Below are 11,839 nucleotides of genomic sequence, written 5' to 3'. Positions count from 1 at the left end.
TTGTTATCTTTTTTTGCGCATGTTCGAGTTCAAATGATTACAGCTGATCAGGGAACTTTTAGTTTCAATTCATGCCAACGTTGGTTAGCGCTAATCAAATTTGTTATTATTATAATACTAACCGATTTTGGTTATTGATAATTTTTTCTGTGTACCGACTGACTGTTTTGATATTCTGAAATAAAGAACAATTTTGAATCGAAAGAAATGTGGCAAAATCGTGTGATAAATTTTTTCAAAGCCAGCACTCAAATGGGAATTCATAACGGTGTTCTAAAAAATGTAATAAAAATGTAATATAATTCACATTCATTTTATTTCATCGTTGAAATTATCAATCAGGTACAAATTGTGGATATAACCAAAGGTCGAATAGTAGCCGATATGCCGGTAACTAAAGAATGTTGTAATCCAGTTAATTATCTTCATGGCGGCATGAGTACAACATTGTTCGATGTTCTATCGTCTATGGCAATACGTTCACATTTTGAAGCCGATGATATTGAACCACCCATCACCGTTAGTGTTGAATTATCAATGTCATTTTTAGCCGGTGTACCTGAAGGTCGAACAGTTCGTTTAGAAACAGAAACATTAAGAGTGGGCAAAAAGATTGCATTTTTAATTGGTCACATTTATGATAAAGAAACAAACAAATTGGTTGTTACTGGAAAACATACAAAATTTTTAATGTAATAATTTTTATTTCTTAAAATATTAAAAACAAATTAGATGTTCCATATTGAATAGACAATTATTACCATTTAGATAGATCAATTTGTTGAAATTTATCACATCTAATCCATGAATGATAATTGTTTGGAAGTTGAAAAGATACATTCAAAAATGTTTTTATGTTATCACTGTTTTGACAAATTAAAGCAGATAAGGTTGTTGTATTTTCCAATTGTTTCAATTGTTCATCAGTAAAAACTCCTCTGTTCTGTATGGGAAATTTTTTTTTCAATCAGATTTAACCAAAAATGAATCCAATTTGAAATATAAAACTCACCAAATAGAAAAAACGATCACCATCTCGTAATCGTCTAAATTGATCGACAATCAAACATCGAAATGTTGGGCCTACCATAGCATCATGATCACTATTTTCCATAATTCCAGCCACATATAAATCAACATTATTTGGATGTCCATAGAGTTTTTTCAATTTTTCACGAATATTTCTATTTTTGATTTCATATTTTAAATCATCATCAAAATTATTTGCCATTTTTAGACCACAGAATTTTCGCCATTGATTGTAGTCAGGTAGAGCATGATCTCTACCACGTTGTATATTAATCGAAGCTAAATCTAGTGGCGTATAACGGGATAATTTGAACAATCGTTCCGTTAGTTCATCAGTGATTGCCTGTTCAGGTAACGCTTTTTTCAATGGTGTCATTGCCAAACCTAATAAAACGGAATCCAAAACGTTCGTTTTGGATAACAAATCCGGTTTGAAAAATGCTCTATGTATCCTTGTTTCTTTGTTCATTGGATCGTTTTTAGGTTTTTTATTGCGATGAAAATTGGCCAATTTTCTTATTAAATTTTTATTGACCAATGTATGACCGAATCTCATTGCAGCTGTTGCAAAAACGTTTGATATAGAAGGATTAACGGTTTCATTGTAACCATTATAAACTCCCAACATTCTCATTCCTTTGGAACCAACGATTGATGGTAACCAATCTCGATAGGTGATTATCTGAAGTTGTGCAGCTACAATTTTTCTAGCTTCATTGAATATTTTTTCATTCGACCAATCGGGTCGTAAAATTTGCAATTTTCTAGCAAGTAAATTATGATTACGAAGCCATAGATTATGGAATACAAGTAATCCTAATTGCTCGTTAGCTCGATGATCGCCAGCCAGAAAACATTCTTGATAGGATTCTGGTTCTGGCTGGCAATCCATTGATAACAACAATTGATTATTATTATATGGCAGATATGTTCTGTTTGCAATAATAGTCGAATTGAGTAAGCTATTATTTTGTATGCTAGGATGTCGAAGATAATTCGACACTTCCAGAGTGTTACCATAAATTTGAGATCCATCGATAAATGAGGTTATAAGATTGACTTGTTCTCGTTGTATAAGCTGTCCAAATACAACTGATGTATATCCACTTCCACAATATTCTGCTGAACGTTTAAATTCAATACATTTGTTCGACACATCTGTTTGTAAGATTGAATAGCATGGTTCTACATTTTGACAGGTTCGTTCACAATCAGTAATATCACCTTCTAATAGATTTCGATTGTCTGAAAGAGCGGCAAAAGTCAAATCATGGTCAAGAAATTGTCCAAATTGCATCAATAAATGATTATACCGCTCATCATTAGTAATGTTTTTACTGCTTAGCAATTCTTGTGTTACTTTTCGAGAATTTGGTCGTTTTCTAAAATTTGAAATTGTTGAACCATTCGTCCACCAATCATTATCAAACCAACCGATAGGTTTAACTAATCCATCTTCATAATTTGGTGGTAATAATCGCAAAAATGGTGAAACAGAAGCACCCCATTCTGGATATTTTTTATTGTTACAGATTCCTGTGATGGAATAATATCCACTTTGCTCATCCTCATGGCTACAATCGTATGCTTCGAATCTAGCTCCGCCAACACAGCCAGTATAATTACCCATCACAGTAGCTTGTGTTGCTGTCAAAGAATGATTCGATGTTTTAAAAATGACGGCATCAAATTTTGTACGATTGTCAGAATATGCAATGAGAAGACGAGTTAAATCGAAAAATTTCAGAACATCCGTTGTATTAAGCGTTATTAAATCGCCCAATTCAATTTTTTTTGAATATTTGCTTGCTTCAATGATATTTTCCAATAAATCTCGATGATCATTTAGATTTGAATCCGGTGAAATGCTGCCAACTATGATGATTCGTACCTCTTTAGAGGCTTTTCCATTTCGATTACGTGCAACGCATTCATAAAATCCATCGTTTTCCGGTGTAGCTTTTTCGATAGTTATAGTTGAATTGAAAGAAAATGTTCGTCCATAACGAATCCATTTAACTGTAGGCTTTGGATTGCCTTCAGCTTCACATGATAATATGAGTTTACTGCCAAGTTTGATTCGATAAATAGATTCTGGAACTTTGGTTAACATAGGCGTGCCTATATTTGAATGAAAGAATAAACTAGTTAGTTAAATTCTCTGTATTAATTTAATGGAATATTGATTTTAAATACTTCCGTATTTTATAATTTCAGCGAGATTCATTTTATTTGGATGTATAAATCTTGATGATTGTTGAATGTTGGTTGAAATTGGGAGTTTCATATGTTGTTGTTGTTGTTTCACGATGACATCAGCGTCATCATTATTCTGAATTTTTATAGACTGTGTTTCGTGAAAATTACCATGCGAATAATTTATATTATCATGAATTTTTAATTTCTTACAAAAGACTAAAGATTCTTCATTGTTTTTTATCACTAATGATTTACGATCACAAATGTATTCGATATCGTTTTGTAATGATTTTACATTGTTATAATCATTTTTTAGCGGCAAAATTGACCTAAAAAAATGCTTAATTAAAATGATTTGAAATTTTATATTGAATTTTTTTTTATTATTATTACAAATATTTTAGATGGAATAATTCTTTAAAGATGTTTCCGTCAAAATGAAGACCAAGAAAATTCGAATGAAGATGTAATTCTTCAAGTTCATGTAAATTTCTGAAACCATAACGATCGATCACAGTTATTTGATTATGATTTAGGAACAATTTTTTCAAACTTCCTAAACCAGCAAAAACACGATCAGGTATCGTCTTAATATGATTATATGATAAATCGCTTAGAGAAAATAGATTATGATCACAAAATTGTATAATTATCAATTAAAAATTGATAATTACAGATTGTTCAATATGGGAAGATGAGCAAATTGTTTTTGTTTCAATTCTCTAATTACATTATGGCTTAAATTTCTGATGATCAAAAATAAAAAAAATACAAACAATTCAATATACCGATTTAAACTGAATATATAACACTTACAAGTGGATGACAAATGGTGAAACCATTGGAATTTGATCCAAATTATTGTCCGTACAAATTATCGTATTTGTCGTACATTCATAACAATTATTACTATTACATTCAAATGATTCAACCAACATTGGATGCAACAGGTGTATTATTATTATTATTATTACATTCATCGTTAAAATCCAAATGTTAAACGTGTTCATTTTTTTTATTTAATCAAACTAGATTTAAAACAACACAAGTAAAAAAAAAATATTCTTTATGAAATGAACTAAATAAAGAAATCCACATCAATCTTTTATCACTGTTGTTTGAATAACAACAAATTTTTTTTTTTGCTCATTTTATCATCATTTTTTTTTATTAAATTCAATAAAAGATAAAAAAAAATGTAGAAAAAATTGTATTATCATCACAAAATAGCCGAATTTTTTTTGTTTCAATGTGTTATACATGAAATGAAAAATGATATGTATGAAATGGTGATTTTTCTGTTTTCGTAACGACATTCATTGTTTTGATTAATCAATCAAAAGCATGGTTCATTTTCAAGCATTGCATTAAGATCATTTAACCATGATAAGCCTTTATGGTCATCATTTGTTGATTCATATAAAATACTTTGGCCATCAATTAATTGAATTCCATTGTTATCGTTTTTTCCTTTTCTGATTAGAATCAAAATTCGTTCATTTTTTCGACATAAATTACATATTTTATCCAAATAAAATGGCCATCTTTCACCTTCAGTGTAAAGAAATTGTTCGTCCAAATCTTTTTAGGATAGATATTTAAAAAAAACAAAAAAAAAAGAATTTAATTAGTTTGTTTTTTTTTTTTGATCAAACAAAAACTTTACACACCTGTTTGAATAACTTTTAACACTTGTAAATGAACAAGAAATTTTCCAAGTTGAGTTTTATTTTCTTTTTTTTCAACAATACCTTCTATGATGGCAGAAAAATGTTTACAAACCAATTTTTTATAACTTTTTAATGCTTCAAGACTATTTTTATGGTATGATTCTTCTAATCCTTCACCCAATTTGCCTGGACATACCTTAAGTATTTTACAACTACAAATTTTTAACGGTAAAATTCCATTACAATCATGAATCTCAAATTCCAAATCTTCATCGTTTATATTAGTATCGTTATACAATTTTGAACAACTAGAATCTTTTTGGTAATAGTCATAAATGCTGACCAATGCTCCTTGTGATTCTAAAACAATGTTTTGTTGATAAATACGAAAGCATATACTTTCACGTTTGGCATAAGGTACATTTTTCAAATAGAACTCTATTTTCGAATCAGCACTATTATAATTCAATATATTCTTTTTCTCCAGAAGCTTATCAAGATCGGAACGTATGACTTTATAACCACTAAGAAGACCGACTTCCAATATAACCATACCGTTTTCATCATCATTCAAACGTCTAAAACTAACATTTATGATACGAATGATTGGATTCTCTATGCCAAGATTTGGTGGCGCATCAAAACTAGCTGAACATTCATCTGAATTTTCTTTGGCCGTTTGTTTTTCGTTTATATTTTGCGTTGGATTCGTAATATTTTGTGGTCGAAATCTATTTCTCATATTTGTCCAAATAGATCTTGTCCTAATTTTATGATTAAAATCATGATCACAAATATTGCTAGAAACTTGATGTTTTTCATTATAATTTGATGTTATTATTATTCCTTGCTCTTGCATTACATTCGTCACAGGTACGTCGAAGAAAAGATCTCCATCATAGTTGGAAATTTCTTTACGATGTTGGTTACGGACATTGGACAAACGGATACTCAATTCAAAATGACATTTATCATTAGGATTCAAAACATTATAGGTTGTCAATAATTCAATTTTTCCAAGTCCATTGCCCAACGTAACTATATCAACATTGTCGGTATTTTTCTCAACATCAATGATATGCAATAAATCATTGTTTTCTTCAGTGAATTCGATCGATCTTTTTGGTCGATAATTGAATGAAATATTTGACATCAATTTATAATCATTTATATGGGACTGAATCTTTGAATAATAGCTGGCCAATGCTTCCAAAGCAACTATAGTATCCTGTGTGTTATCGAATGCTCCATCTTTTTGTTGCAATGTAAGAAAATTAGCCAGGCTATCGGTCAATTCATCTTTCGGAATATATTCGGCTAAAGATAGCAAGACATACGATGTTGTTTCGATGCTGTAATCATTATTGTAATAAAAATGATTAGATTTGTTATCTCGTTTCTTATCATCGTGATTCATTAATTTTACAATTAATTCGTTCGTTTTATCATGTATGCTTTGTCTGGATATGAGAGAATATGTTATGATTGAGAGTGAATAAGAATTTTCATCAAAAAATTTAAATTTTTTGTGCAAATATTCTTGGGCCAATAAAATTTTTTCATTCAAATTCAAATCATGAGGAACATCAATTTTTCTTAGATATTTTTGGCATTCATTTAAAGCGATAATTATATAAGCCGTCAATGTATGTGAACCTTGATTAGTTCCTCCTAAGGCTTTTTCGTGGAGTATAGGAAATATTTCTTTCCACGAACCATCTGATGATTGTTTTTCTAATAGCCACTTTATAGCGCTGACAATGATTTCATTATCCATATATTCTCTCAACAATGTACCAGATTGGCAAAAAACTTTTGAAATAAATGCCGTTAACCAAATTGATGATTCTCGATTGACAAATGCACTAAATGAACCATCTTCTTTTCGGAAATTAAGTTCTTGACGCAAAGCTCTTTTTAAATAATTTAAGGCACGTATTTCAGTCGATTCTTTTAGTTTTCCCATCTGCTTTAAATAATTCATGGTATACAAATTAAATGCCATAAAGTACATATTCTGTTCACCACAACCTTTTGGCTTCTTTATCAAATGATCCAATTCTTCAATCGATTTAATAGATGGATTGAATTTCGATCCGATCAATGATAATTTATGTCTCATCGTTCCAGGAACAATCTCGACATCTGGATTTTTCTTTTCAACATTTTTTTGAAATAAAATATCAATTTTTTGCAATTGTTTTTCAGGATAAACTTTGCTTGTGATACGATTAGTTGGTTTTTCAGTGAAAATTGTTGTTTCTCGTTTGGCTCGATTACCTGGATCCAAATCAAGTGATGTAGCTTCTTCAATAACTTTGCCAGGAAACCGTACTGTAATATTTTTCATTATTATATCCGAAATATATTTGTTCCGTATATAAGCCGAAGCTTTTAGTTTTATAGTGAACGTTCCAATTTTGATCGGAACGATTGGAAAAGATTTTGTCATAGAAGATTTTGCTTTGATGTTTAAAAGAATTTCAGATTTCTCTATTTTATCCGATGCTTCTGAACAAATTTCATCATTTTTATAGAAATGAATTTTGACCCTTAGGTTTTCATCCAAATAATTGAATATAGTAGCGCTAACTTCAGTATGTTCATTAAGAATTAAAAATTGTGCCATAGATACGTGAACGAAAAAAGGTTTATAGGTCGTTATACGTTGATCTTTTGCAAAACATAATCCATCTTTTTGCGACAATGATATACTTGATATTATCCATGATGTTATCGAATGTGGTGCTTGTTTTGTATGGGATTGGAAACTAAAAAATTTTATTTAGATTATGATTGATTAATTATTTTTTTTGATATTAGTTAACCCACCTTTTATTCAATAAAATCAAATCAAACAGCCAACTATCACGAAAATCATATCTTGTATTTTTCTCATCTATTTCCTGTTCTATTGGTCTGTCATAAGGTCTTGGCAGATTCAATTCATAACTTGGTTGTGATTTTGATGTTTCTGGCCTATTCACTGCAGATAGTTGTATTTAAAAAAAATTATCAACAAAAAAATAAATTTTTTCGATTCGATTTTGATACCTGATGAAGTTTGAAGACCATCATCCCATCTACAAAGACAACATTGATCAAAGAACGTGACACATTCAGGTTTTAAAGCATATTTCTTGATAATTTTACTTCTTTCAGAACATGATTTCTTCGTCCGTAACAATGCCATTCGGCAACATGTATGATCGAATAAAAGACATGTTTCATCCGTCGATCGTTTATTTCTATATTTTTCTTTGTTCATTTGTAAAATTTTGAATCCAGCTGTATCTATAATATGTAATGAACTTTTTCCACCACCTGGTCCATTGCCGATATCATGTGATTGTAAAATTTTTTGAAATTTTGCTTTGACACTTTTATTACGCAAAATATACACCGATTCGTCAACGGCATTCATTGCGACTATATCATTGTCGTTTCCTTCAAATCTGAATTTAATTTCTGTTCCTGGTTCGAAAATGGTCGTATTTTCTTTTGAATCCAATTCAATTTTAACACCACAATTTTTTTGTTCAACATAAATAAGTATGGAATCTGAAACCACTTTTTCATTATTGGTTATTGCTAAAACCAAAATTCGAACACTAGGAGCCATTTGATTGGTAATGTTAAAATCGATTTGTTTTGATGTTATTTTTTCATGATGAAAAATATAACCTTTTGATGATGCAATCCAAAATAAACTTCCCGGTTCGATATGTTTGGAATAATCTATCGAGCTATGAAATTTATCTCCAGCACTGTAAAATAATTGCTTCTTATTTGCAATCCAGATGGCTGCATTTTCATTTTTGTCAAAAGGAATCATATTAAAAGCTATAAAAGCTTGATCTGCTTGATCATATTTGGTATCATTCGTCGTTGCTGTCACTCTTAATCGGCCAATCGATTCGGTTAAACTGAATGTTACAATTGCCAATCCATTGGCATCGGTTTTTAAAGTTGATTCGTTTGAAATTTCATATGATTTAATTTCGTAACCATATCGGTTATTGATTTTAACATTTATAGGTACATTTGAAACTGGTTCTTGATTAAAATTTTTCACTTCAAGCTTGATAAACAAAATAATAATAATTAGTTTGTTGGAACATGAACACTGAATACCAGAATACTTACCACAATAAAATTGGCAAAATTAGGTCTATAATATGTGATTGTATGAGTATTTGAGATCATATAAGGACGTGATGTTAAAATAATATTACTGCTGGCTTGTTGTTTCGTATTGGTCGATGTATCCGTAATAGTTGTTCGTACAATCAAATTCACGGGCAAATCATATCGATTTCGACAAGGCATTTTATTGTTAGATATTGAATAACTAATTGAACCGTTTTTAAGACATAAATTTTCTGTCTGAAATATTTTAAATTGTTCAAGTGATTTGGATAAAATTATTTCTGAATAAAGAAAACCTTTCACTGGTTTTCCATACGTATATGTTGCATTGATTATTATATCCAATTGTTTGGATGAACAATAATGTATGTTTGGTGTAAGTACATCGATTCTCATTATTGGTGCAATGTAATTTTTGATTTCAAAATTTAATCGATCATTACCCTATATTTCGAACAAATATATATTAATCATTAAAATGTTGGCCATATTAAATGTAAAATTTTTTTGTTTTTGTTTTGTTTCATTACATTATTGCAGGTCAATTCTGCTTCCCATATTCCTTCTTTAGCAATCTGTGGCAATTGAAATTCATATTCAGCAAAATAGTATGGAGCGTTCAATGATAAGCTTGTAAAATCCAGTTTAATTTTTTGATGATTCTAGATTGAAAAAATTTCCAGAAAAACAACAGATCAATCTAATGCAACTTTTATTCACTACAATATATATTGTATATATCACCTTTATAGTTAAATTACACATGTCAGGTTTGGATCTTAAACTTTTGTCGGTTTCAAGTACACGAAATCGAACCGTTTCAGTTGGACGATATATTGGTTTATCAGTTTGAAAATAGATAAGACTATCATAGGTAAGATTGAAAACACCTTTAAGAATCTCGTTAGTTGATAATTCAATTTTCATATAGATTCTTTTTGGACGATTCAAGTCATTATGATATTTTTTGATTTCTTTTCCTGAAAACATCAATTCAGCTTCTCCGATATAATCATCTTTTTGAATATATATGAAAAAAAATTTGTCAATTAAGAATGTTAATTATTATATATATCAATGACTTGAACGTACTTGTCATAAAATCGATTGTTTTATTAAGAATAATGTTATGGAATTCTTTTTTAGATGAAAAAGAAACATTGGCTGTGAAAGAACATTGTTTGCGAGGTAAACAAAAAATTTTATTTGTCCTTTTACCAATATGAAGCTGACTGGGTGCTAATATAATTTGACAACTATAAATTAAAGAAAAATAAACATTGCAATAATCAACTCAATTATATGTTGATATATAATTAGAACAAAAAAATAAAAAATAAAAAATAACGTCTCTCCACTACATACAAACATACCCGATATTGGCAATAAAAATGACCAGATTAATAATAATGATGAATATCGTTGATAGATAAGTAATTGATAACATTTTTGATGATGATAATGATGATAAAACATTGAATTATGATTATGATAATTAACAATATATATATTTAAAATAAAAATATGAAATGAACAGGATTAATTCTACATTCACATGAAAAATTCAACAATACAAATTTCAGTAGAAAAAAAACACCCGAATTTTCTCAAATTATCAATTTCCTTTGTCAAGGTGAACAAATAACAGGCCAACAAATACGTAGTGATAGAAAGAAAAAAAAAATATTTTGGCGGATGTTGGCACTGGTTTAATAATAATAATAATAATATAACAACACACTAAAGTTTGTATTTGCGTCTTTAGATTTTTTATTTTTATTATTATTATTATATTTTGTTGTTGGACGAAATATGTGGAAAAATTAATCTGGATGGCTAAAATGCGTGATGCTTTGAACGATGACTGCAATCATGTTTTGTTTTTGTTTTTTTTTTTGATTATATATTGTTGTTGATGTTGATGTGATACTAAATACCATAATAATATTGCAATTCAATGAATTTTCCATTGATAAATATTATCATTTGAACATGCACACCCTCTAAATATACACTTAAATAAATTTCATATTCATATATGATAAAAAAAAAATTCGATGACGAACAGTGATTTGTTGTTCTTCTAATCATCAAACTGATGATGATGATTATAATAATAATTCACATTTTATTTGATTAATTCTTTTTTTATCAACAGATTTTTTTTCCCGTTTACTGGTCACAATATTAACAAACATTTAGCGATTTTTTTTATTGTTTGTTGTTATTATTATTGTTGCATATTCGTCACATATTATATCATACCACTGACACATGTACAAGCTTTTCAAGCATGGTTTTCTATTCCTTTTTTCTATTCGTTAATCAATAAATTGAATCATATGATGATTGATTGATATTGATTGATGATATATAAATCGAATCGTATTGATATGAAAAAAAACCACCAAACACAAACAGGTTACACTAACGAAAACACAAAATGAATTATGGAAAAAAAATAATAAAAATAAAAAATAGAATAAAATATTGAAGGCTATAGCCATACCATTTCCTTTTGTTTCAATTTGTTTTCATATAGTTTTCTTTTGCAAAATTGTTGCACGACACAACACATTTAGGTTTTTGTTTTCATGTCTCTAAGCGATTTGGTTTTTCTAATTTTTTTTTTTTGCATATATTCGTTGTTGTTGCTAGTTGAAACACCACACTAATATTACCTTGAACCTGTTTTCCATTTCATTTCATTCAAGCTAAAAAAGATTTAGCACTTGCACTTGTTGCATATATATAATGATAATGTTAATACACTGGGGAAAAAACAGTGGTGA

General features: G+C 29.1%; 3 protein-coding genes across 4 annotated transcripts; 1 reads left to right on the top strand and 2 right to left on the bottom strand.

The window, feature by feature from the left end:
- The first annotated feature begins 75 nt into the window (after positions 1 to 75).
- Positions 76 to 738, top strand: LOC142597344 (acyl-coenzyme A thioesterase 13-like). The gene is made up of 2 exons (XM_075728722.1): positions 76 to 282; positions 343 to 738. The coding sequence occupies exons 1-2, from the start codon at positions 208 to 210 to the stop codon at positions 694 to 696; spliced, it is 429 nt and encodes a 142-aa protein (XP_075584837.1). The 5' UTR covers positions 76 to 207; the 3' UTR covers positions 697 to 738.
- On the bottom strand, positions 685 to 4,347 carry LOC124493292 (eosinophil peroxidase). The gene is made up of 6 exons (XM_047056367.2): positions 4,045 to 4,347; positions 3,903 to 3,974; positions 3,622 to 3,840; positions 3,226 to 3,557; positions 1,013 to 3,150; positions 685 to 943 (listed from the first exon to the last, which is right to left on the bottom strand). Exons 1-6 carry the CDS (start codon positions 4,236 to 4,238, stop codon positions 758 to 760), a joined length of 3,141 nt encoding a protein of 1,046 aa, XP_046912323.2. The 5' UTR covers positions 4,239 to 4,347; the 3' UTR covers positions 685 to 757.
- A 78-nt stretch (positions 4,348 to 4,425) lies between these two features.
- Positions 4,426 to 11,635, bottom strand: LOC124491628 (venom factor). Of its 2 annotated transcripts, XM_047054310.2 has the most exons (10): positions 11,557 to 11,635; positions 10,421 to 11,474; positions 10,140 to 10,303; positions 9,792 to 10,063; positions 9,578 to 9,709; positions 9,045 to 9,491; positions 7,953 to 8,979; positions 7,731 to 7,884; positions 4,899 to 7,669; positions 4,426 to 4,809 (listed from the first exon to the last, which is right to left on the bottom strand). In XM_047054310.2, the coding sequence occupies exons 2-10, from the start codon at positions 10,492 to 10,494 to the stop codon at positions 4,565 to 4,567; spliced, it is 5,286 nt and encodes a 1,761-aa protein (XP_046910266.2). In that variant the 5' UTR covers positions 10,495 to 11,474; positions 11,557 to 11,635; the 3' UTR covers positions 4,426 to 4,564. The 2 variants fall into 2 exon arrangements, with proteins under 2 accessions (XP_046910266.2, XP_046910274.2); XM_047054318.2 differs by lacking the exons at positions 9,578 to 9,709; positions 9,792 to 10,063; positions 10,140 to 10,303; positions 10,421 to 11,474; positions 11,557 to 11,635 and having other exon boundaries at positions 9,045 to 9,284; positions 9,344 to 9,442.
- Between the last annotated feature and the right edge of the window lie 204 nt (positions 11,636 to 11,839).

The sequence above is a fragment of the Dermatophagoides farinae genome, chromosome 2 (genome assembly GCF_024713945.1).
Source record: "Dermatophagoides farinae isolate YC_2012a chromosome 2, ASM2471394v1, whole genome shotgun sequence".
NCBI lineage: Eukaryota > Metazoa > Arthropoda > Arachnida > Sarcoptiformes > Pyroglyphidae > Dermatophagoides > Dermatophagoides farinae.
The sequence above is the reverse complement of the archived record's forward strand: the minus strand, read 5'-3'. Positions and strand labels throughout refer to the sequence as shown.

Coding starts and splice junctions, on each gene's coding strand:
- LOC124493292 (XM_047056367.2), bottom strand. CDS start 4,238: ATGAACACGTTTAACATTTGGATTTTAACGATGAATGTAATAATAATA. Junction 3,841..3,902: donor CTTCCCATATTGAACAATCT/GTAATTATCAAT, acceptor ATTTTCTCTAAG/CGATTTATCATATAATCATA. Junction 3,151..3,225: donor TGAAATTATAAAATACGGAA/GTATTTAAAATC, acceptor ATTCAAATATAG/GCACGCCTATGTTAACCAAA.
- LOC142597344 (XM_075728722.1), top strand. CDS start 208: ATGTGGCAAAATCGTGTGATAAATTTTTTCAAAGCCAGCACTCAAATG. Junction 283..342: donor ATAACGGTGTTCTAAAAAAT/GTAATAAAAATG, acceptor ATTATCAATCAG/GTACAAATTGTGGATATAAC.
- LOC124491628 (XM_047054310.2), bottom strand. CDS start 10,494: ATGTTATCAATTACTTATCTATCAACGATATTCATCATTATTATTAAT. Junction 10,304..10,420: donor ATTTTTATTGCCAATATCGG/GTATGTTTGTAT, acceptor TTTAATTTATAG/TTGTCAAATTATATTAGCAC. Junction 9,492..9,577: donor CAGAATTGACCTGCAATAAT/GTAATGAAACAA, acceptor TTCGAAATATAG/GGTAATGATCGATTAAATTT.